Below are 22,981 nucleotides of genomic sequence, written 5' to 3'. Positions count from 1 at the left end.
TGTACTGAGGATTTAACCCAGAGGCACTTTCACTGAGCTACATCCCCAACCCTTTTTGTTTTTGACACAGGGTCTCACTATGTTGCTTAGGGCCTTGCTAAATTGCTGAGGCTGACTTGGATCCTCCAGCCTCAGCCTCCTGAGTTGCTGGGATTATAGGATGCCACCCTAGCCCCCAGCTGGGTCTGGTTCTCCTGATATGGGTTTGGTATACCTATGCATCCATAAGCTTCTGATTAATTTGCTGTTCACAGATGGTTGTTCCTATTAGCATGATTACTTAACCCTTTGTGCCTTGAGGGTAGTTTACTTGTACAAACAAGATGTAGTCTTTCCCACTAACTACCTAATCTCTAAATGGAGTAGTTAATGACAAACTACTGCTTTACAAAATAGAGTAACACAGATTTAGGCACAACCTGAAGATGATTGTGCTATATATACACCAAAGAGGAACCAAAAGCAGGGCACAGTCTGCTCTCCACAATGGCAAGATTAATTCTCTCACCTTGGGACACCATTATAATTGTACATGTCTCTACCACTTAAAATGATAGTTTGTAAATGTTCGTTCTCCCTTACCAGACTATTACTTTCAGAACAGAGATTTGGTTTAATTTCCATGTATAAATATCAAGTTTAAAAAAAAAATTTACACAGGGAGGAAAAATCAATGACTAAGGTCACATAAATTCAAAGTAAATTAGGAACCTAGTGCATCGCCATTCACCTCTTTCAATGAAGGGAAAACAAAACGAGACACAAAATAAGGCGGAAGAAAGGGAAAAAGGGCGGGGTAAATGGTGACTATCCCCTCCCTCCCTCCTCCCACCTTCGACAGTCCCTTGGTGAGTTTCTGAAGCGATTCAAGCCCGGTTGGTGACATCACTGTGTCCCGAGGTTACAAATCTCGGAGTCCTCGGGACACATTCACTTTCCCGCCTCCCAGAGGCCGGGAGATAGGGGTGGGCAGCACGAGAGGGCGGGGCTGACGTCACGTCCGGTTCCGAACGCGCCACCGCTGAGGCGTAAGGGCCTGGCGGGGAGGGGCGGGGCTGAGAAAGCGCGCGTTCTGGAGGGGGAGGAGCCGGATTAAGGAGCGCCGCGTCACGTCCGGCAGAGCTAGAGCCCGTGCGGAGGTGGTGCGGAGCGTTTCGGCTCTGAGCGGCTCGGCAACCCGTGCGTCCTGCGAGGCTGCGGCGGAGCCTCTAGAGAGAAGGTGCAAGAGGTTGGAAGCTTCGATTGAAGCCCAGCGAGCAGCGACGTCAGCCAGGAGTCATGAGCGACAGCGGCGAGCAGAACTACGGCGAGCGGGTACGTATAGGTGGTGTAGGGGGTGGCTGTTTAGTCCCAGCTTCTTGCATCTCTTTCTAGGCCCATCGGCCTCGGCCCGGAGTCGGAGGCGTGTTAGGCCCCGAAGCCTGAAGCCAGGAGGGATAGGTGACAACGTTTAAAAAGCCTTTGTAGATACGTGTCTTTGGTCGAGAAGGAGGCCGCCAGCGGGTTATGCGGCTTCGTTCCCCAGACGGCCGTTTTTTTCCGTTATACGGAGGGGGGAGAGATTAAAAATGGCCGCTGCGTCCCCTCGGTGTTGGGGGAGGGGAGCGATATCCTATTTCGCCGTTGCTCCCTGCGAAGCCTCGCCGCAGCCATCTTGGGCTGGCGGTCTGGGCGCGCAGCCAGAGGCACAAAATGGCGGAGGAGCGGCGCGCCGACGCGGGCACTGCCTGCTGCGGGCCGCGCCTCGCAAAGCCGCGTGGGGCGCGGGGAGGCGTTTTGCGGGTCTTAGACCCACTGTTTCGGTTAGCGGAGGCCTTTTTTATGGTCCCGGAAAGGTTGTACTTGGCCTCGTTAAGCTGAAAACTACCTGCCTTAAATGGTGGGCCCGTTAGTTTGAGAGGATGGCGTGCGGGCTTTGTGTTTGGCCTAAGCGGAACGTCGCTCCTGTTCCGAAAGGGCCTTCCGGGCAAAGATCACCGTCAGCGCCCCAGTAAACTGAACCTGAAGCTCGCCAAGATTGTTTTATGGAGATATTTTTTCCATGGTATTGTGAAGGAGAAATTGGCGGGCAACAATTTATGGCGCCGTTTCCTTTGTTGTGAGACGTTCCGGTACCGAGAGCCACGACGTGTCGGTACTCTTTGTTTACGCCGCCTGGAGGTGGGGGTTGAAGGCCCTCACAGGTTGCGAGAAGAAGGTGGTTTCTGAGCTTGAACAGCATAGCTTAGCTGTGGGGCTTTGAGTTAGATTCGGAAAGCATCATATGGCAGTTAAAAGGGAGGGGTTGCTAAAACATTTGGAGGTCAAAGAGAACTTGTTGAAAGAAAGGAAATAAAAGGCATCATAGAAATCATTTTTTGAGACTGTTATCAGGAATAAGTTGAGCAGGGATTTTTGTTGGATATGAGTTTGGTTTTTGTTTTGTTTTTAATACATTTTGTTATCTGTTACTTTTTTTTCTGATAAAGCTGCCTTAAGATCTGAATACCATTTGTCAAGTAGATTCTATTTAAACATCTTCGCAAACTTTTACATTAAAAAGACCTTTCTTAGGTGGTTCAGTAGAAAGTAGTATTAGAAAGGAACTGCTCCTGTTATGACAGTAAACTTGGAACCAAATCTGAATAATCTGGTTAGAACTAATCAGACCTTGCCTTTACATATGAGCGTTAGGTTTTTTAGATTTTTGATGTTTTCCCCAACCAGAGCGTTGTGGGGTTTGTTGTTGTTTTAAGCTCTACTTAGGCTAGAAAGTTTGATTTGAGTTCACAAGTTGTCAGTGTGACTCTAATTATTCCCAACCAGAATACATGAAAGTCTTTAAGTTGTTTGGATACTTTATACTGTTCAGGAAGTACCAAATGACTTGTTTCTGATGAGAGTTCCCAGTTGAAAACATAAGTCAAATATAGCATGCTCCTGAGGTGGGAAATTGTCCAAAAAATTAACTAGCATATGAAGAAGGAAATAATTGAAGGAAGAAGTCGGTCAGTTTGAGACAGCTGAAACTGTCACTCTTAATTTTAAAGTTTCTGGTCGGTTCTATTTCTGTTAGCGAAAGAAACACTTTCTGGTGTTTCTCACAATCCCGAATAAGTATCTGATAAATTGAGGAAGGAGAGAAAAAAAGTTATCTTTAATTGGTATTTCTTAAAGAAAGAGCCTTGACTTTTGGAGATTTTCTAAACTTTGAAATTTAGAAAATACTTCCACATTGTTTCATGTGTTTGCTTTCCACTTAGAACCTTTAAATGATTGGAAAATGTCTGAAATAAACATCTGGTTTTGCCAAGATAAGCTTGGCAGAACCATAAAATTCAATGGCATATATAAAAGTAGATGGTTCAAGCCCCAGCTGGCACACTGTGTATGTATGTATGTGATGCAGAGTGGTCAAGTCTGATTGACTACCCTTCCCTTTGGAAATGAAAGCAGTGAAAAACATGTTTGAGGTAATAATCTTGACTATGCCTGGCATAAATCTCTGCAACCTGACAAAAAATTTGTCCCATTTTTTTCATTGCTCTCTGGTCTTGGCTGTTAAAAATTCTAAACTAATGTAGATAACACCAATCTCTTCAAATCAGCTGGAATCTTCTCTCTTATTTGTCTCATCCAGCCACCCCCATGCCCAACAGTTTTCTTCCCCTTCCCCTTCAGAAGCTCTTCCTTTCCTAAACAGACTAAGGTTGGGTGTGAGGAAGAAATTTTTCTCAATTTGGTCACTGATATTTAATGGGTGAATATATTTATGATTAGAACTGTTTCAATGTATACTGTATCCCTTGTTTATCTGTGGGATTTAATTTTTTTTTGATGCATCTCAGTTGATTTATATTGTAATCATGTGACCTCTAATCTGGCCAGACCATATGAAAAAGTAAAATCTTGTTTTCATCTCAGATACACGTTTCTTCCAGTACTCTATAAAAAATGGCTTACATTTTGTAAAGGGGTTGACTAGCAGTACCTTTTCATTTTTTAAAAGGTACACTGTAGATCACATCATAATTGAGTATAAGAACACAAAGAGTTGGTAGTAAGTTTAGACATGTAAAGAAATTGTTAAAACTCAGTATTGGTCACATTGTTTAGGGTGTGATGTTTGCACATTTGGTAGTGACATGGTTTAATATTCTTCCCTCTTTTTCAAGCATACAGAAACTAAGGAGAATACCTATTGTGTAGATTGGGTGTTTTAAATTTTTGTCAAACCACTCCAATGTTTTGACCAAGCAAATACTCTGAAATATTAACTATTTTTGTAGAAACAACATATTTGAGATATAGCCACTTACTCTGTGAAGAAATAAATATCTTGAATTCTGTCCCATCACATTGCTTTTCAAATTCTTGTTTTTCTTTCTGCTTAATCTTAGAATATATTTGTGTTCCTTGTTTTTAAGCCATAACTCTAATTTTCAAAACTGAAACATCTCTTTCTAAAGAATTGTAGTCATCACACCAAACTCCTTTAACTAAAGATCGAATTAAAAATAAGCTTGAGGAAATAGTTTGCATTGTTTTATATCTTGTGACTGGATAGATGTGTCTTTTGAAACCAGGTTGAAATTTTTCCTTGGTTTAAATAAGAATGTTTTAATAGAGTGGATATTGTCTGGATCTAGAAGGTGAAATTTTCAAACTGAAATTACAAGTGATTTTATAAGGTAAGTACTGCTGGTTTTGTGAAAAGTGAAGAATTGAGATGATGAGAGAAGTGGTTAATGGTATTTGCTTTGTCTATACAGCCTTTCCCCTCTTTATTAAAACCCCAAACCTAAGTGATAAACATTAATGCTTTTATAGTTCATATTTTTTCCAAGATGAGAAGAGAGCTACAGTTGTGTATATCTCTTGAGCCTTAGTAATTATTTGTTAATGTTGACGAGAGCTTATACATAACTGTATTTTCTTACAAAGTATGGTGATTGATGTTTAGAAATTTTAAGTGTTTACCCAGGTTAGTATTTGGGGTATAAGTCATATAGAATTAGATATTATCTCTTTTCTATTGGTTTAAGCTTGTAAGAAAAAAAGGTTCACTGTAGCAAACGGTAGTCTTCAAAGTCCCCAAAATCTTTGCTTTGAATTGGGTTTTGGAGGTTAATTATTTTCAGATTGTTACTTCTATCAAATTTAAATTGTCACATAATAGCAGCTTGGGTGAGACTCTTTTGCATTAAAATTTTTGTGCTTGGTAGATAAAATTGGTTTGAAAACAACGAAGAGCATCCTTATATTTGCTTGTACTGAATGTACTTTAATGAATGTAAATTTAAGGGTTGGCTGTTTTTGCAAGATTTTCTAAAAGATAAAGGCAAGTCTTTTTATTTTATTTAAGCAAGATCCTAGATTTTCTTTGCCCTTGCCCTTTCCAGTTATTAAAATATAAAATATAACCTGTCAGCTTGCTGAGTTTGTGCATGCATAATGTTAAATGGACTCCAGTTTGTAGCCTAGAAACTTTGTAACAAAAATTGTATTGCTCATTGGGACAGTTTATTTTCTAAGTAGGGTTTCTTAACCAAATATGTATATAACATTAGCCTAATTGTTGCCCTTGAGAGCTTTATAAAGTGGCCACTTGAACTTAGCAACTAGCAACTGAGTTGAAATAAGCCTAATGTTCATGTTATGTAGTATGGGTTCTTAGAGTATAGGAGAAGGCAGAGAATTGACAAGGTGTAATGAAATAAGAACCAGGTATCCCCCTATTCTTAACAGTTGTGTTATCTAGATCTTTGGCCTCTATTCCAGTATCTTCAGCACCTAAGCCCTGTATCTGTACATAACCTTTAGGAGGCCCTAAGGAAACCTGCTTGGGCATTCTGATTCCACGATTACATTTGTGTTACCAACAAACATTTCCCATTACATTTTAGTGATGGACATTAAAAGAAAACCAATTACTATGATTCCCTTAAATAAAAAGCTATTTAAATTTTTCCCAGATTAAATAAACAATTGACTATAAAACTAGACTGGAAATTGTTTTTACTCTTTTAGAAAATACACCACCACACTTCCCAGGATAGCCATAGTTGTCATTATACCCAGATGGGTGTAAAGACTTCACTCATACTTTTTTTTTTTTTTTTTTTTCTTCTTTTAAGAGATTTTTTTTTTCCAGAAGGAAAATATAGGAGAGGAAATGATTGACATTAAACGAAAGATTATATGATAATGCAGAATGTTTTGTGCAATGCAGTATTTTGTTTACACTAATCTGCTAAATGGGGTGTTTTTAATCATCATTTGAGGAGGTGAGCTATATAATTTTTCTATATTGCCACCTTACAGTAGAATTTTGCCCTTGGTGATTTCTAGGCTTTAATTCTTTGTTTATTGAGGGGGAAAACATTGCAAAAAAAAAATATTTGAAAATACCACTGTTGGACTTAGGTTTGCTCTGCTTTCCTTCATAGCTACTGGCTTATAGTAGTTGGTTGAACTTTTTTTTGTCTATGATTTTAGTTCTAAATTTAATGATTAGACCATTCATACTATAAAATTTTAACTAGAGGAGCTTCCCCAGGGGTGGGTTGAACACTGTAGTTTCAAATTGTCAGGTTCCCTGACGTTGTCTAACAATGCTCTTTAAAATTTACAGTACAAAAATGTGTGACATGACATACGTTTCTTTATCCTATCTAGACAAGTCACAGTATTGTAAACCTCTTCAACCCTGAGCCTTTGTCATCATTGTACAAATGAATTGTCCGTGCTTTCCTTTCTTGCACTTTTGTATTAATGTGTCACTTTTTGGCTAGAGATGTGCTTTTGACACTTGACATTTTCTATTGATGAATACAATCTTAAGAAGTGTGAAATGTAATTAACAGTTCTTAAAATGTTAAATGAACAGTAAATGTTCAGTGGCGCACTTCACATTCAACTTAACGCATGATAAATCTATTTGGAGTAGACAAATGAGATTATCATATACTAGAAACAACAGAAAACTGTAGTTTCTGATTTTTGAGCTGGATATTCTAGTTTTTGGTTTTTTTTTTTTTAATCCAAAACGACAAGGGATTTTTTTTTTTTTCTAGTTTCAGTTTTGGCACTGGATTTTATCCTGGAGTTTTAAAATATTCTTCATCCTGTTCTTTTTCTATTAAGGTTAATGTTGAAGAAGGAAAATGCGGAAGTCGTCATTTGACAAGTTTTATAAATGAGTATTTGAAGCTCAGGAATAAGTGAAGCTGAAATTTGAAAAAATAAAAGAAAGAATGCATGCTAATTGTCAGACCAGAAGTCCCACTTGTAGAATATTGAGCAATTTGTGTGAAGTGGGGAAGATGAAAGAAGTCAGAATTTGAAACGGAAGAATGAAGAAAAGAAATAAAAATGAAGTTAAGATAAGAAGTAATCTGGAATCAGAAAGCACTACGCTAAGTAATTACTAGTCTGTTTATGTGTCCCTGTATATTTTGCTAAACATGCATGCATTATTTGTTTAATAGAAGAAAATATATACAGGGTAACGAAGTGCCTTCCAAGGGAAACGTATAAATTAGGTAATTCTAATTTTAACTGCTTAGTCAAATGATTGAAATGGAATCCTTTAAAAATAACCCTTTGTAGTCAAATATCAGGTAGTGATGAGCTCTCCAGCATGGGTAACAGTTAGCCTCCTGTTGTCCCCTAGATTTTTCATCTAACTAAGCTTGTTCTGGGACATGAATGAGTGAGTACCTTGAGTTGGAACTGCTGGTGGTCTGTGTCCTCCATCCTCCCAACTCTTAATGCACTGACCTTTCTCCTTTAGTACTAAATAATATATAATTATTATAATGTTTTCTGTTAGAAGTTTTCAAGAATATCACCAGGATGGTTGGAACCAAACCCCCAAAATCCAAGCAAAGCATTGAACCAGGGTAGTTAAATTTTGGAATGAAAGCATTTGTTTTTCCCCAAATGGCATTAGTGGAAAGCTACAACCTAATGTTCAGATGCATATGTACCAAATAGGAGTGATTCTTCAAATTGTGTTTAATGCCTTTTCCAGCCAAATGACTAGGATTTCTGCTAAAATGCAGTGCCTTGCCTTGGAAGAGGTGGGTCATACAAGTGAAATAGGATAGCTAATTCAAAATGTAATAGGTGCTTTGTTCCCTTTTCTCTGATATCAATGTTTAGCTATTATAATGATGTTAAAGATTCTAAAATAGCTTTATTCGAGATTGCTACTCCTACCATTTCCTGAGAAAATCAACCCCAAAGTTCTGTCTTTTCTCTTTCTGTGCTTCATTTTAGCTGAGGAGAGTCAGACGATGGTGTAATGTTGTTACCCTCAGCTGGATGGGACAAGTACACATAACAAAATAATTGGTAGCCAACCAACAGTTGTCTTCTACCCAATTTAGAATGCCAAGGGTATCATCTTACACTTTTTTGTAAACTGAAGACAGCAACTTGCTCTGAGAGGTGTAGGCCTTAAAACTCTAGGAGAAAGTAACTTACATGACCTTTTCTTAAAGGATCCAATTTTTTGATACTTTGGGCCTGTTATTACAGTGTGAAGCTTGTGCTTTTTATGTTTTTGTGCTTTGTAAGTAGAAGAAAAATATTCCCATTTATGAGTTTTTGTATTCATTTTGCCTTAATTGTTGCTTTGTAAAACTTCTTGCTGCAAGCCAGTGTAATATGAAAAATGCTAATATTGCACATAACTAAGATAAAAGTCATGCATATTTCTATTCAAGCCCTTGGGTTCTTTTTATCACAAGACCTGAAAGGTCCTTGTGGACTCTAAAAGAGAAAAGGGCCTTTTAGCCCTGTAAGCTAAAGGAACCAATATGAAATTTAATTGAATGGCCCAAGCTGAAAAGACTTAAGGTAAAAATGTTGATGCTGGTAAAAAATAATGCTGGTGGATCGTCTCATCTGTTCCTTCTTGGCCAAATCTTTGGGTATTAGGGTGACTCTTCCCTGGGCCACTGGAGAGATAAGGGGAAGTCACAGACCTTTGTCCTGGGACAGGCAGTATAGGGAAGAATAAGCTAATCAGGAGTGTTGATAAACATTAGGGGTTGGCAGAAACAAAGTCCCAGGAAGCGGGGAAATCAAATAGAGTATTAACTTCTGAAATTTAGTCAATAAGACTTAACGTATTATCATACACGTGTGTACTTTGCTTTTAAGTAATGGTTGGGTTCCCAACTCCAGACCTATTCTATTGATTCCAGTTTAGGGCTCTGTTTTTAAAATACTAAAAAAAGGTTTAGTGTTTGCCTCTGTTCATGAGCTATTGTTCTGATTCTAATATACTGCATCTAGTTTTTTCAAATAAAGTAGGAATTGGATGGTTATTTTTGCTTTTATCTCTTTCAAATTTCTGAGATTATCCCTGTTCTCAAAATAGGGAGATATCAAGATAATTTGTTGGAAGGCTGGGGTTTTTGTTTGTTTTTTTAACTTGATGTGTTCCTTGTAAGTTGTATATTAGTGTATGACTAAGAGCCGATCAGTAAGTAACTGAATTCCCTGAGTATTTTTTAGGGAATTTTTGGCATTATTGTATTGATGCTAAAGGCACTGGTGTTTTTAGTGGTTCTTTTAGTAGGTTTTTAATGTATTGACACCTATAACTTTGTCTGCCCTAAGTGTGGAATTTGAAGTAGTCTTATTGTGTAGGGTCTTTTCCCCAACTGGTTTTTTAGATTTGCCTTTGTATTAGGACTTACTCTAATGCTTTGGATTTGGCCAATCTTTTAGGTCTCATTTCTTCTAAACAAAACTAAATTTCTTGCATATATTTTCCCAACCAGATAAGTAGAAGGGTTTAATTTTTCTAAGAAAATAATCCTTGACAGGAAAGAAAGTGGAGGTGATGTTTAGGTGTTAAACCAGGTAAGAATAGACAGGGTATTTTCCTTGTTCTGGGTAAGAAATTATTACTTTGAATTTTGCATAACCTGTTAGATTCTGAGACTGAGTGAACTCTGATTTTATAAATACTCTGTCTGGCTCTTGGTCTGCTATGATTTCATGAGTAAACCTCATTAAGACTTATTTCCTAGACTAGTGCTTGTGAGCATACTGAAGCATCTCAGCTTGGAATAAGGCTTGTTGACTGAAGCAAGAGATTATAAAAGAGAATCTTGTCTCTCCCTGCTCTTCCTTTATACTCAAGTTCCAGGGTTAAAAATTTGTTTAGCTAATGAGATTTTTAACTGTTAACTGTAAGGCATTGGTATTCTGTCCTCCTTCCTGAGCAAGTTGTTCTATTTGTTTTCTGTTAAAACTTATAACTGTTTCATGAAATTATCTTTCTAGCATTGGAATAAAGGCATTTAGCTAACTTGTTCCTCATTTGTCTTCTCTTCTAGATTCGCTTTTGCTTGTAGTGGAGATAGTAAAAGTTGCACTCATGTTTTTGAGAGCTTTGTTGTTTAGGAATAGAGGTGTCTTTCTAAATGTCTGTTGGAACATTGAATAGAGAAATCCAAGGGCTTGTAAGTTGAGATCCCCAGTGCAGCAATACATCTTGTAACCATTTCTTTCCTTCCATTGTAGGTAACTATATTTCTCAATAAGGTTCCTTTATCTTTCTTTGCGGTCATTCATTGAAGAGGATTGGTTAGACAGGAAAGGCTATTGCATTTCATGTCACAGCACACTTTGTTTTATAATGACTTTGAAGTGTTTTTGAAATTTTCTAAGAGTTGTTTGTGGTCTAGAGACCCGAACTCATTTTCCTGGCTGTTAGACTTTTCTTTCCTGTTTTTGAACTTCACAACTTGATTTGACCTGTTTCACGCTGTGTACATTTCCCCCCCACCTTGAGTATCATAGAAAGAATCTTCTAAATTTATCCATTATCCTGTAAATCAGTTTGTATTCTAAAAGGTTTTATACTGTAATTGTAGCCTTTCAAGGATGCCAGAAAATTGTGAATTTTGGCAGAGGGAGATCTCTTGTGATAACTTATTTGTAAGTTTAGCACTGATTCATACCCTATGGTGACTCAATACTGTAATATTGCTTCATTTTTCAACCTGGCCATTTCTTCTGTATCTTGGGTAGTTTCGTTGGATTTTATGTCTTAAGTTGGAAAACCTACAATAAAGGCTGTCTTGCTTGGTGAGAGCTTAGTTATCAAAGACTTGAAGTCTTTATCTTCTTAGTACATTGGCATCTTTTCTCCAATTACCTTACTTACTATATTACATGTGCCTCTTCTGCTGATTGACATATGTTGATAACTCATTAATTATCCTGTTTAGACATTATCCTTTGCTGGTTACTTTTGAGATCTTTTTTGTGCCACCCACTTGCCAGCCACTTGAAGTTTGATTGAGAAAGCTGTGAGTACACAGAATTTACCTAGACTTGGATTTTTGCATACTGTTCCTCATCTCCTTTCTTCCTGGACCCTAGATTAGGAACTGCTGATTTAATCTGTCCTGGTTTTAATGTATGCTTTACATAACATTTCTAGTTTACTTATTCTTAGTTCCCTGTAAGTTTACCCTGTGCCATTTACATGTAATTGAGTAATCTGGATCTTCAGAAAGAGTTCATCTGATTGCTTAGAGTTTCTTGGGAGACTCCCACCATGGTTAGATGAACCTAGTGTCTTACAGAATTTTATTTAATGTTTGTATATCTGGTCCTTGCTTTCCACTAGGTTTCTGCCTTTAGATCTTAGCTGAATCACTGTCCTTGTCTCTTTCCTCATTCAACAATAAATAGAACTCTTGAAAATTTGAGGTCTTATGAATAAAATCAAAAGCATTCTAAAAGTAAGTTTTACAAATTTTGTAGGTTTTTTTTAATTGATTGTAACGTAACTGAAACAGTTATAAAATGTAGGCTTCATAGGTAATAAGATTCTTTCTCACCCTGGTCTTTATGGAGTAACAGTCCCAAAATATAATCCTTGGACAGTTCCCTTAACCATTTGACTTTGGCACCCTTTCTTCAGGGAGAGGGATGAGGTAACTCTTATCCCTGCTCCGGAAAGATGGAAGAAAGGACAAGTTAATTGATTTATATCAGTTGGAGGAATGAAACTATTATACCAGGTATACGCAATTCCTGCCCTTACCTATGTTTTCTTATCTTTGGAAGAGGATTGCTCTCCCTCACCATTTACTCAACAGCAGCTTGTTTGTTTTTGAAGTTGCCCAGAAAGTATACAAATTAAACTTTTGACATCTACGTGTAGGAATCCCGTTCTGCTTCCAGAAGTGGAAGTGCTCACGGATCGGGGAAATCTGCAAGGCATACCCCTGCAAGGTCTCGCTCCAAGGAAGATTCCAGGCGTTCCAGATCAAAGTCCAGGTCCAGATCTGAATCTAGGTAAGAAAGACTGTCTTGAGATTTTCTTGTTTCTCTTAGCTCTGAAATTGGTGTGTGTGTTGTAAACTAGGAAGATAGAGAGGGTTAGATCTTTTGTTGGCCTATTTATTATTGGAACTAGAAATGAACCAAAGTTGTGGGAGAGAGACATAGTGGTTAAGAGCCTGGGCTTTTGGAGTCAGAGTTCAAATCTTACCTCTATTTTTGCTGGCTTGGGCAGATTACTTAACCTTTTCAACTTTAGCTTCTTATCTATAAAAGGCAAATTAGTATCAGATTTTTGGAGTTGTGAGGATTCATTCACTTTAAGTAAACTGTTCAGTATGGCAAATAATAAAATGTTTTCGGTAACTGCAGTTCTTTTAAACAGTTGTAGTCCAGTGTGGATTAAACAACTTACCACAGTGGGTTTTTTGTTCATTTTGTTTTGCTTTAAAAGAGAGATGTGCATCCTGCTTTGCCTGGGACAATCCCAGTTGATTAATGGCCTCTTCAGGCATAATTAATAGCACCTCTTCTCTCAAGAGGTGTCCTGGTTCATATGGTCATGCTAGTCAAGAGCCACTTGTTGATCTTTTTAAAAAATAAACTGATGAAAGAACTGCCTGTGGTGGTGATTTTATGTTAGATGAATAGTGGGAGACGGAAACATTTATGTTAAATGAATAGTGGTATTAAAAGGGAAAGATGGGCATATAAACCAAGCTAGTAAAGTGCTGTATTCCTTGACTTTCAAAAGATAAGTATATAAATTTTGATTTCCCTTTTTGTTAATTTGAAGAAATGTTGGGGAGAGCTTATGGTTTGGACAACACTTCTAACAAAGTTGAAATGAGTAAAGATGGGAAAAAATGGACTCTGCTTAAATTGATGGTTGTGTTAACATATCTTAGATTGTATCCCTCCTTGGGAATTTAACTCTTAACTTCTTGTAATAAAAGCATTGAAAGGCATATCTATTTCAGTTATCTCTCATAACCTTTAAGCCTTTGTCTTAACAGGTCTAGATCCAGAAGAAGTTCTCGGAGGCATTATACAAGGTCCCGCTCCCGTTCCCGCTCCCATAGACGTTCCCGTAGCAGGTCTTACAGTCGAGATTATCGCAGACGGCACAGCCACAGTCATTCTCCCATGTCTACTCGAAGGCGCCATGTTGGCAATCGGGTAAGATGAGAAACTTCTTAAAGCAGTGCACTGCCTAAATCTGCTCCCATGTCCTCGTAATCCCCCAACCCTGCTTGGACTGATTTTTATAGCTGACTTGGGAGACTGAGGCCCCAAGTTGAAGGCCAACATTGGCAACTTAGTGAGATCCTGTAAAAAAGAATTAGAAATGTATTCAGATAAAGCATTTCTGGGTTCAGTTCCTGGTACCCTATCCCACCACCAAAAAACCTCAATTTTGACAGTGGAGCTTTTAGCAATATAACATATAGCTCCATACTGGCCTTACTCATAATTCTGGGGGATTTTTATAAATTTTAAAGGCAGTCTCCTAAGTTTTCCCATTTAATTTTAATATATTTTGGGTATAAGGAGTTTGGGGGTTTTTTTGTTTTTTGCTTTTTCCTCAAAATGGAATTTAATTTCCCTAGTAATTTGTTAGTGTATATATAAAAATGAAACCTTCAGGTAACTTCATTGTGGAAACTGGAAAGTTAATATTCTTTTTGTTGTATCAGTGCAAACTGCTTAATACACGTTAAAATGGTTTGGTACACATCCTCTTGGGTTCCATTTATTTGCTAATTTCAATTCATTGAAATCCAGAAAATACTAAATGGAAAATGTTCTGGATATAAATTCATTAATTTCAATTTGCCACTCCATCACTAGTAGCATGATGAAATTATGTGCTGTCCTGGGCAAGGCATGAGTCATCTCTTTGCAGCATATTCACACTATATGCTACCCCCATCCATTAGTCACTTAAGCCATCTGAGAGAGCAAACAAGACCACATTCACATAATTACTGTTACTGTGCCTATTTTGTAAGTTGAATTTTATCATAGGTACATAACTATTTAAGGGATGATAATAATAGAAAAGTCTGTTCTGTACAGGTGCAATTTTTTAACCCCCAGATGCAAGACAACTGACTAATCTTTTTTCATCATCCTGTGATGCCCTCTATTGCTATCTTGAACTATTGACATCTCATCCATCTTTAAATGTATTGATGTATTTTTAAGTGCCACTTTTCATCATAACATTTACATTATAGTAGGCAATGGAAGAAATGTGGTTATTTTTTAATTTTCCCTTTTTTTTTTTTTTTTTTTTTTTTTTTAAATACTGTTTTTGGTGCTGGGAATTGAGCCCAGGACCTAGTGCATGCTAATAAGCATATACACTACAGGCACCCAGTCATACCCCCAGCCCTTGTAGTGATGATTTAAAGTAAGCAAGAAACTTGAACATCCACCCTTTAGTGTCTGGGAGTCACTAGAAATAATGCCTATAGACCAGGGGATGACTGTAGGGTTGGGTATATGTGTTTCTTATGAATGCCCAAATGTTTTGCTTGCTTGTTTTTTGTTACTGAGAATTAAATCCAGGATTGCATTACCACCAAGTTACAGCCCTGGTCTCTCCCCCCCCCCCCCCTTTTGCCGGGGGGGGGGGTGTCTTTTGAGACAGAGTCTCAACAAGTTCTGATGCTAACTTCAGATTTGTAATCCTCTTTCCTCAAGTCTTCCAAGTTGTTGGGATTACAGGCATGTGCCACTGTGCCCAGCTGAATGTGCAGGTTTTTCATAAGATAATTTCCCCTCAGCCAGATTGCCCTGTAATCTCCAAAACATGCAGTCTGCTTTTCACCAGTATGAGTCTCTTTCCTTCACTTCATTAATTCTTAGGTTTAATTTAGTTCTTTCGTGGTCTTTTATGCCCATCTTTAAAATACTTGGGAGCGATTGCTATAATGCTTTGTAGTATTTGGTCCAGTTGTATATTGTATGGATTCCTTTACTTGTTTCTCTTTTAACTTCAATTTGACAAGTTTTCAAAGTTTAAAAACCATTTTTCTATTTCTAGGCAAATCCTGACCCCAATTGTTGTCTTGGAGTGTTTGGGTTGAGCTTATATACCACAGAAAGAGATCTGAGAGAAGTGTTCTCTAAATATGGCCCCATTGCTGATGTGTCTATTGTATATGACCAGCAATCTAGGCGTTCAAGAGGATTTGCCTTTGTATATTTTGAAAATGTAGATGATGCCAAGGAAGTAAGTAAACATTTACCTTTACTTTTTCTGGAAACATGATTAAGATAAATTGCAATGTGTCACTGTTATTTCTGTAAATATGTATTACTATTATGGCATGTATAACTAAAACATAGGAGTATCATTAATTTTGTGTTTAGAGTATCAGGTTTTACTTTACATTGAAGACCTGTTTTCTAGGGTGGATAATAACCTGAAGTGATAGTTACAAAACTTGGTAGAACATTTGTACTGTTGTTTGTTTTTAGAGTGTGTATTGGCAAATGAGTGCCTTCATTATTTGGATTTTTATTTGACTTGTGGTGGAATATAGTGGAAATTTTCATATGTGAGTGTTTTAAGAAATTCAGACATGGCTTTTACGTTTCAGACTTCAGACAAGAAGAATGGTAGATTTGATATCTTCAAGGGAAGTAACAAGAAAAAACAATACAAACCCACTGGTTAATGAGATTAGGAATTAGGCTCTAAGTAAAATAATGATCCAGTAGTTCTAATGAAAATTACGCTACTTTTTGAGAATAACTAATTTTTTAAAATAAACTAATTTTTAAAAAAGATGTTACTTTATCCACTAAAGTAAGAACTTTTAAAAAGTTAGATTATAACTAATCGTAATATCAGAATGGCTTTGGAATTCTAAGATTTGAAGGGATCTTTTGAGATGCTAGTCAAGCTCATTTTAGGAAAAATGAAGATGCCAAAGGGTATAGAATTTGGCCTAAGCTCACTAACAGTATATGCTTCTGGATTTTCTAATTCACTTGGTACAGCTATGTGAACACTGGCTTGAACATCCATGCTAAAAGATAAAGTAACATTGGAACATAGATAAACTTAAATTCTGTTTAGGTTAAAGGCTGTTCCCTCATTATCAAACTTCCAAGACTTTGAAATGGGGTGTTTTAGGTTTTAAATGCATGATGTTTCAGTTGGTGTGCATTCTGGTTAGAAGGAGGATATGTGATTATCCCTGCTTTTGTCTCCAGAGCAGAACTTGACAAAATATTTTAGGATTAAATAGTAAATACAGCAGGACCCCAACATCATAGGATCTCAAATCACAATTACTCATTTCTGTTCTTGTGACCAAAAGAAGCCATATGTCAAGGATAGAGTAGGACTCCATTCATTCATAATTTATGAACATTATTTGGATTTCACGTTTTAAACTTAACTTTTTTTTTGCTCCTAGCCACTTAAGACCTCATGCTCTGGCCTATATTATATATTTGATGCAGCTAACTGAAAATGTCCAGTTGGTTACTATTTAAAGCCGTAGGATAATTTCTTTGTCTAAGACATGTATACCAATTTATCTTTTGAAGGCTAAAGAACGTGCCAATGGAATGGAGCTTGATGGACGCAGAATTAGAGTTGATTTCTCTATAACAAAAAGACCACATACTCCAACACCAGGAATTTACATGGGGAGACCAACCTAGTAAGTTTACTTTCAAGATAAAAGTGTGGACAGTGAAGTTGGTTCACTTCCTCCCCAAAACACTTGTATGTAGGTGTCACTTCATCTAATACTGTGATTTTATAAATAATTTTTCCTGTCTTAACTTGCTAAACTAGGTGGAGGGAATATGAGGGAAACATTGTGTCACAAATTTGGCTTGACATCTTTAAATCATTTTCTATAATAGGAATCGAACCATTATAGATAAAAGTCAAGTTTATGTTGTGTGTGTGTTTTTAAAGTGTTGTATGCAGAATAGAATGAATGGGTTTTAGTTACTGCACTGAAGTATGAACTAATATTTCTATCCTTTGTCATGACTCCCCAAGTATGTTTAATATTGACAGAAAACTGAATTGAATTAAATTTAAACAATGTTTCCAATGTAGTAGAGAATTATAAATATGTTTCATGGTTGCCATGTTCTCTTGATCAGTTAAACCTTTGCCTACTCTGAAAAATAAGATTTTTCCTTTCTCTTAGAAATATGTGAAATAGCGAATTGATTGACTTAACATAAAAGTCAACATAGGACCTGTGAACCTCCTTAACCAAAAAAAATGAAATGCTGTGAAAAGGGAATGTTAGGTATTGGTGAGGATTATAATATAATTCACTTTAATTGTATCAGAAAAGGCCTATGGTAGATATCACCGTTTTTGTAAAAGAGAAGGTCCTGTCATGTCCATAGAATTTGGGTTTTAGGAGTATCCTAAATCCTAAAACGGAGAACACTGCATCATGTTCTGCTGTTGCTGTATATGGAACTGATTTTTAATAGCAAAAGCCCTACCTTGGAAGATAGGACTACTTGAATTTTTTAAAAGATGTATTATTATTCACAGTGGCAGCTCACGCCGTCGGGATTATTATGACAGAGGATATGATCGAGGCTATGATGATCGGGACTACTATAGCAGATCATACAGGTTTGTTATATGGAAGGCTACTACCTTTCTGAGTCTCAATCGTAAGGTGTAATTTCAAGCAACACAAAGCTTTATTAGTTTTTAGTAAAAACTTTACTGCTGGGGGTGTACCTCGGGGGTAGAGTACTAGCATGCCGAAGGCCTTGGGTTTGATCTCAGTGCCAAAAAGAAAAACTCAAGTTTAAATAAAATTTTAGGCTTGTCTTTAATTTGATATCTGCATTTGCATTTTTGTTGAATAATTACTCTAAAAAAGGGGGAACTTTACCAAAAGTTGCATGTTAATAAGTAGATGAACTTTGTTTTTTTAAACATTGAATATGAATAAGCTGAATTCCCTTAAAAGACATTAACTTAGTGTAAGTGGCAAGTTATTAATACTAGAAATTTTAAATGAAAAAGTTGACACACATCTACATTTTGGCAGTGGTTGGGTAGTTTAGAAGTTGCCTAGTAAAAATGTTAATTTGTGTGATTGAACATTGACTGCAGCAGTTAACCTTGAAACGTGTGGTGTGGTGTGTCTATAGGAGTGAGTCTATAAATATGCTTTGGACATTGTCAAGCATTTAACCCACACACACCCAAACTCATCTTTCTAAGTAAGAAAAATATTAAGTAGCCCTTAAGGTATTTATTTTTGTAGGCTAAGGTATGGTCTTCATTTTTAATTTGCTCAATATTTTACTTGGAAATGGCCTATTCTGATTATTCTCATTTTGACCACCAGAGAGAGCTCTGTGCCTTTTTCTTAATAAGATGGCAAAATTGACCATTTATCGCCCCAAACCAGTATTCAGTGCGCACAGTGCCAAACACCTGCATTCCCTGTGACTCAGAAGGCTGAGGCAGAATTGCAAGGTCAAGACCAGCCAGGACAACTTAGCACGAACCCGTCTCAAAAAGTAAAAAGGACTAGGACTGTAGCTCACATTGGTTGAGTACCTCTAGATTCAGTTTCCCCAAAAAACCTATTTTCATTCATGGTTCATAAGAGGTTTTGGGGGAGAAGGAGTGTATGATTTGGAGGTGTACTGGCGATTGCTGAGCTACATCCCAGTTCTTTTTTATTTTTTGAGAGAGGGTCCTCTTAAATTGCCAGGGCTGGCTTCAAACTTGTAATCCTCCTGACTCGGCCTCCTGTATCACTGGGATTATAGGTATGCACCACCACACTTGGTTTGGAATTTTAAATTTTATCTTAACAAAGCTTAATGTTGCTTTTCTTTCTTCACAGAGGAGGAGGTGGAGGAGGAGGTGGATGGAGAGCTGCTCAAGACAGGGATCAGATTTACAGGTATGGCAGGAGAGGATTTAAAATCTGGACAACAGTAGAAAACAAAGATGTTTGCTTAGTGATACTTTGGTAGTTTTAACTAGTGGCATCACAAAATTAGTCCATTAAAATAATCTTAAAACTAAAAGTATTTATAAAAATTAATTTTGACTTGTAATAAGTAATTGACAGTACCATTTTATGAATTACAGTGAGGCAGCAATTAAAGTCATGGATGTTGATGCACACTTTGTCATTTGCTTCTGATTGCCATGTTCTTGTACTTTAATTTTTCTTAGGTTTGGTTTTTTTGTTTTGTTTCGTTTTTGTTTTTTAATTGAATATACAAAATAATCTACTTGAAGAACTGGTAAATTTTGTTTAGGGCATTATTCCATAAGAGTGGTTGGAATTTACAGTAAGGAATTTTTTTAACATTATACTTCAAAATGAAGCAGATTGTTAATTTTGATGGGATGTAGCAAGGAGTATTGACCTGATAGTTTTCAGAGGGTGCTTATTTGGTATACTGGGGCCCAGTGTATGATGCTTCTTTATGAAGATTTGGTCCTTGAAGCCTAACTAATGAAAAAATGTAAAGGTTCATTAGACCTTTCTGGTTTGGGGAAATGATAAAAGATTATATATATTTTGGGTCATATAATTGTAATTTGTAGAGATTTAGACAACCTTGACATTTGTTTACAGAAGGCGGTCACCTTCTCCTTACTACAGTCGTGGAGGATACAGGTCACGATCCAGATCACGATCCTACTCACCTCGTAAGTTTTTAATCTTTATGATTTTGCTTATATGTTGTACTATTATGACTTGTTCTGACTTGGTGCCTGCAGCTAGGTAAGTGGGAGGGTTTTTGCAAATAATGGGTTGATCCAGGTATAATCTGTCACCATTGCAGTTTTTCTGTTTTGGGGAGTTATTACAAATTTTGGACAACTGAAATTGGGTCCTGTTTTTGTGTGTTTATCTGTACTTTTTTTTTACTACATTTTTTATTGGGACATTATAGTTGTGCATAATGATGGGATTTATTGTTACATATTCATACATGTATGTAGTATGACCATATAATTTGGCCAGTATCATTTCCCAACACTTAACCCCTCCCTCCCATTTGGGTCTTTTAAACTCTTATTGCTCAGATTTAGTACTTAACGTTGGTTATCTCATTTCTAGTGTTCTTACTTGTGTGTGAGTCTCTGTATTTTTACAGAGGGAATCTGGCACAGAAATTTCCTAATGGTAGAATGGTCTTAATAATATTAAGTTCTTTAGCATTCAAATAAATGTGGTACATGGTTCCCTTAGCACTAAAGCATGTTTATTCTTTATTTTTTCCCCCAGGTCGCTATTAAAGCATGAAGTTGAAGACTTTCTGAAACCTGCCATTGAGCTGGGATATTGTTTGTGGACAATATTTTTTATTGTCTCATGTTTAAAAAGTGAACAGTGCCTAGTGAAGTTAGGTGACTTTTACACCTTTTATGATGACTACTTTTGGTGGAGTTGAAATGCTGTTTTCATTCTGCATTTGTGTAGTTCGGTGCTTTGTTCAAAGTTAAGTGTTTTCAGAAAAGTATGTTTTGCATGTATTTTTTTACAGTCTAAATTTTGACTGCTGAGAAGTTTCTATTGTATAAAACTTCATTTAAAAGGTTTTTCTACTGAATCCAGGGTATTCTGAAGATCGAAGCCTGTGTGTAAAATGCTACCAAATGGCAAAAAGCAACAATAAACAATTTGATTTTTACTTTTCTTTCTAACATATCCAATGCTTAGAACTATTTGAATTTGTCAGTAGTAAATTTTAAGACAAAACTGCCCATTTTCCTTCAATCCATGAAACATAAACCATATTTAATATACCTGCAACTAAATGTTAAAAAATATGCTCTGTAACTCTGTACTGCTAGTATTAGAACTAAAAATCTTTCAAGAAAGCAAATGCTTAATGCTTATCAATGTGGATTTGTCAACCTTTATGTAATCTGTATCACAGCAGAGAATAAGAAGAGTTACCCATTGTATCCCTTTAAGGCTGTTTCTTAAAGCTATTATAAGGGGATAATGGTATTTCAACTAGTTATCAGCAAGTGACAATACATTCCACCACAAATGTACTCTTGTTCTGGTTTTTAGACTTTATGAAAAAACTGGGTGCTTCAGAGTGTGGGATAAGAGAAGGGAACACTACACCTGTGTCATGGATAAACTGAAGACTTTGCCTGTTCATTTTTTAAATATTATTTTCAGGTCCTTTGCTTACCAAAGGAGGTCCAATTTCACTCAAATGTTTTGAGAACTGTGTTAAATAAATGCAAATGAAGAGACAAAAATGCTGGTGCAACTCAGTTTACAAAGAAGTGTTGGTTTTCTTTTGATGTTATTGTAACTAGAGTCCTAAGTTAGTAGTTTAGACCCTGATAACAGTATGCTTCCTGGGTTGATTTATACATTATGCTTTTTTTGTTGTTTTAAGATTTTATTTCTCAGAAGTTCATTTAGAGTGGATAAGTAGATACTGGAAAGACAGTCTCCATTTGGGACTGAAGTTACATAACTACCCTCCACATTTCCTGAGGGTACCTAGAATACATTGGTATCAGTTCTTTTACATATAGTTTATTTTTTACAACTAATTCTGAGAATGTCGTAGGTAATTGTGTTATGTTGCTTTTCTAGCACTTAGAAGTAATTTGTGCTTTGCATTAATTCACTTAACAATCATGGTGTAAAGTAACTTAAGTGGACAGAGTGCTAAAGTGGCATTGCCAGCATCTGGGCCTAAGTGGTCTCAAATCAGCTTTTTTCCCCCCTTTTGTTTTTGCTTTGTTAGGGGAAGGAGTGAATCTAAGGCCAACTCACAAATGCTTTACTCCTTAGCTACACCTTGAAACCCTAACCCTCCCTGCATCCTTTTCTTTTGATAGAGGTTTGAACCCACAGTTTCACACGTTAGGCAAGCACTGTACTGAGCTATACATTCCCAGCCCTTGTATTTTTTCCTTTTGAGACCCTCACCAAGTTCCTCAGGATGGCTCCAATCTATCATGCTACCCCAGCCTCTGAAGTAGCTGGGATTATGGGTGCACATCACCTCTTGCTCTGCAGTCCACTCTTAATCATGATGTCACTTTTGCCTTGTGATCTGGTTAGGCAGTTTTTTCAGGTCTTCATTTGTAAAACTTTCTCCCTTTGATTCTTGGTAATTGTTTGATATGTACATAGAATTCTGACCCTACTTGGCTTTTCCAGTAAGCAGGAGGAACTATCTCACTATGGCTGATGGATTTTTCCCAAACCCATTCCAGTTTTGGAATAAGAAGTAGCTAATCAAATATTTGTACCAAGTTGACTTAAAGAATTTGGGTCCAGGTGAGGGTTGAATCATAATGAGAGAATAGACTGATGACCGTAGTTTTATAGTAATAGTGTGTATGAACGAACATGGTAGTACTTGTAGCTGTCTGGTTGAAAGAAGCTGGGCTAGAGTGTTGGTGGGATAAGAAGAAATTGCCCAGCCTTTTAATTGGCCCAGAGGGATGTATGGCACCCTTGGGAATAACCATGTCTTAATTGATGCATCCTAGAAGAGTATTGGGGCTGATCTGTTAATTTAGGTTCCATTTGTGCCATCTGTTTTTGAGGTGGATTTCATTCCCTACCTTCCAGTTTTCTTGTTTTTGTCACTGGAAAGGGCTCATGGTTTTTTGTTTTTTCTACTGAAGATTGAGCCACTGAGCTACATCCAC

General features: G+C 37.0%; 1 protein-coding gene across 2 annotated transcripts; it reads left to right on the top strand.

The window, feature by feature from the left end:
* Window positions 1-1,104: 1,104 nt before the first annotated feature.
* On the top strand, window positions 1,105-21,580 carry Tra2b (transformer 2 beta homolog). 2 transcript variants are annotated; one of them, XM_047563890.1, is made up of 9 exons: window positions 1,105-1,314; window positions 12,179-12,312; window positions 13,314-13,476; window positions 15,350-15,538; window positions 16,867-16,982; window positions 17,849-17,932; window positions 19,170-19,229; window positions 19,920-19,990; window positions 20,574-21,580. In XM_047563890.1, exons 1-9 carry the CDS (start codon window positions 1,279-1,281, stop codon window positions 20,582-20,584), a joined length of 864 nt encoding a protein of 287 aa, XP_047419846.1. In that variant the 5' UTR covers window positions 1,105-1,278; the 3' UTR covers window positions 20,585-21,580. The 2 variants fall into 2 exon arrangements, with proteins under 2 accessions (XP_047419846.1, XP_047419845.1); XM_047563889.1 differs by having other exon boundaries at window positions 1,108-1,314; window positions 19,917-19,990.
* Window positions 21,581-22,981: the final 1,401 nt, after the last annotated feature.

This window comes from Sciurus carolinensis, chromosome 9, assembly GCF_902686445.1.
Source record: "Sciurus carolinensis chromosome 9, mSciCar1.2, whole genome shotgun sequence".
Classification (NCBI taxonomy): domain Eukaryota; kingdom Metazoa; phylum Chordata; class Mammalia; order Rodentia; family Sciuridae; genus Sciurus; species Sciurus carolinensis.
Note: the sequence above shows the minus strand (reverse complement) of the source record. Positions and strands in the feature narration are given on the sequence as shown.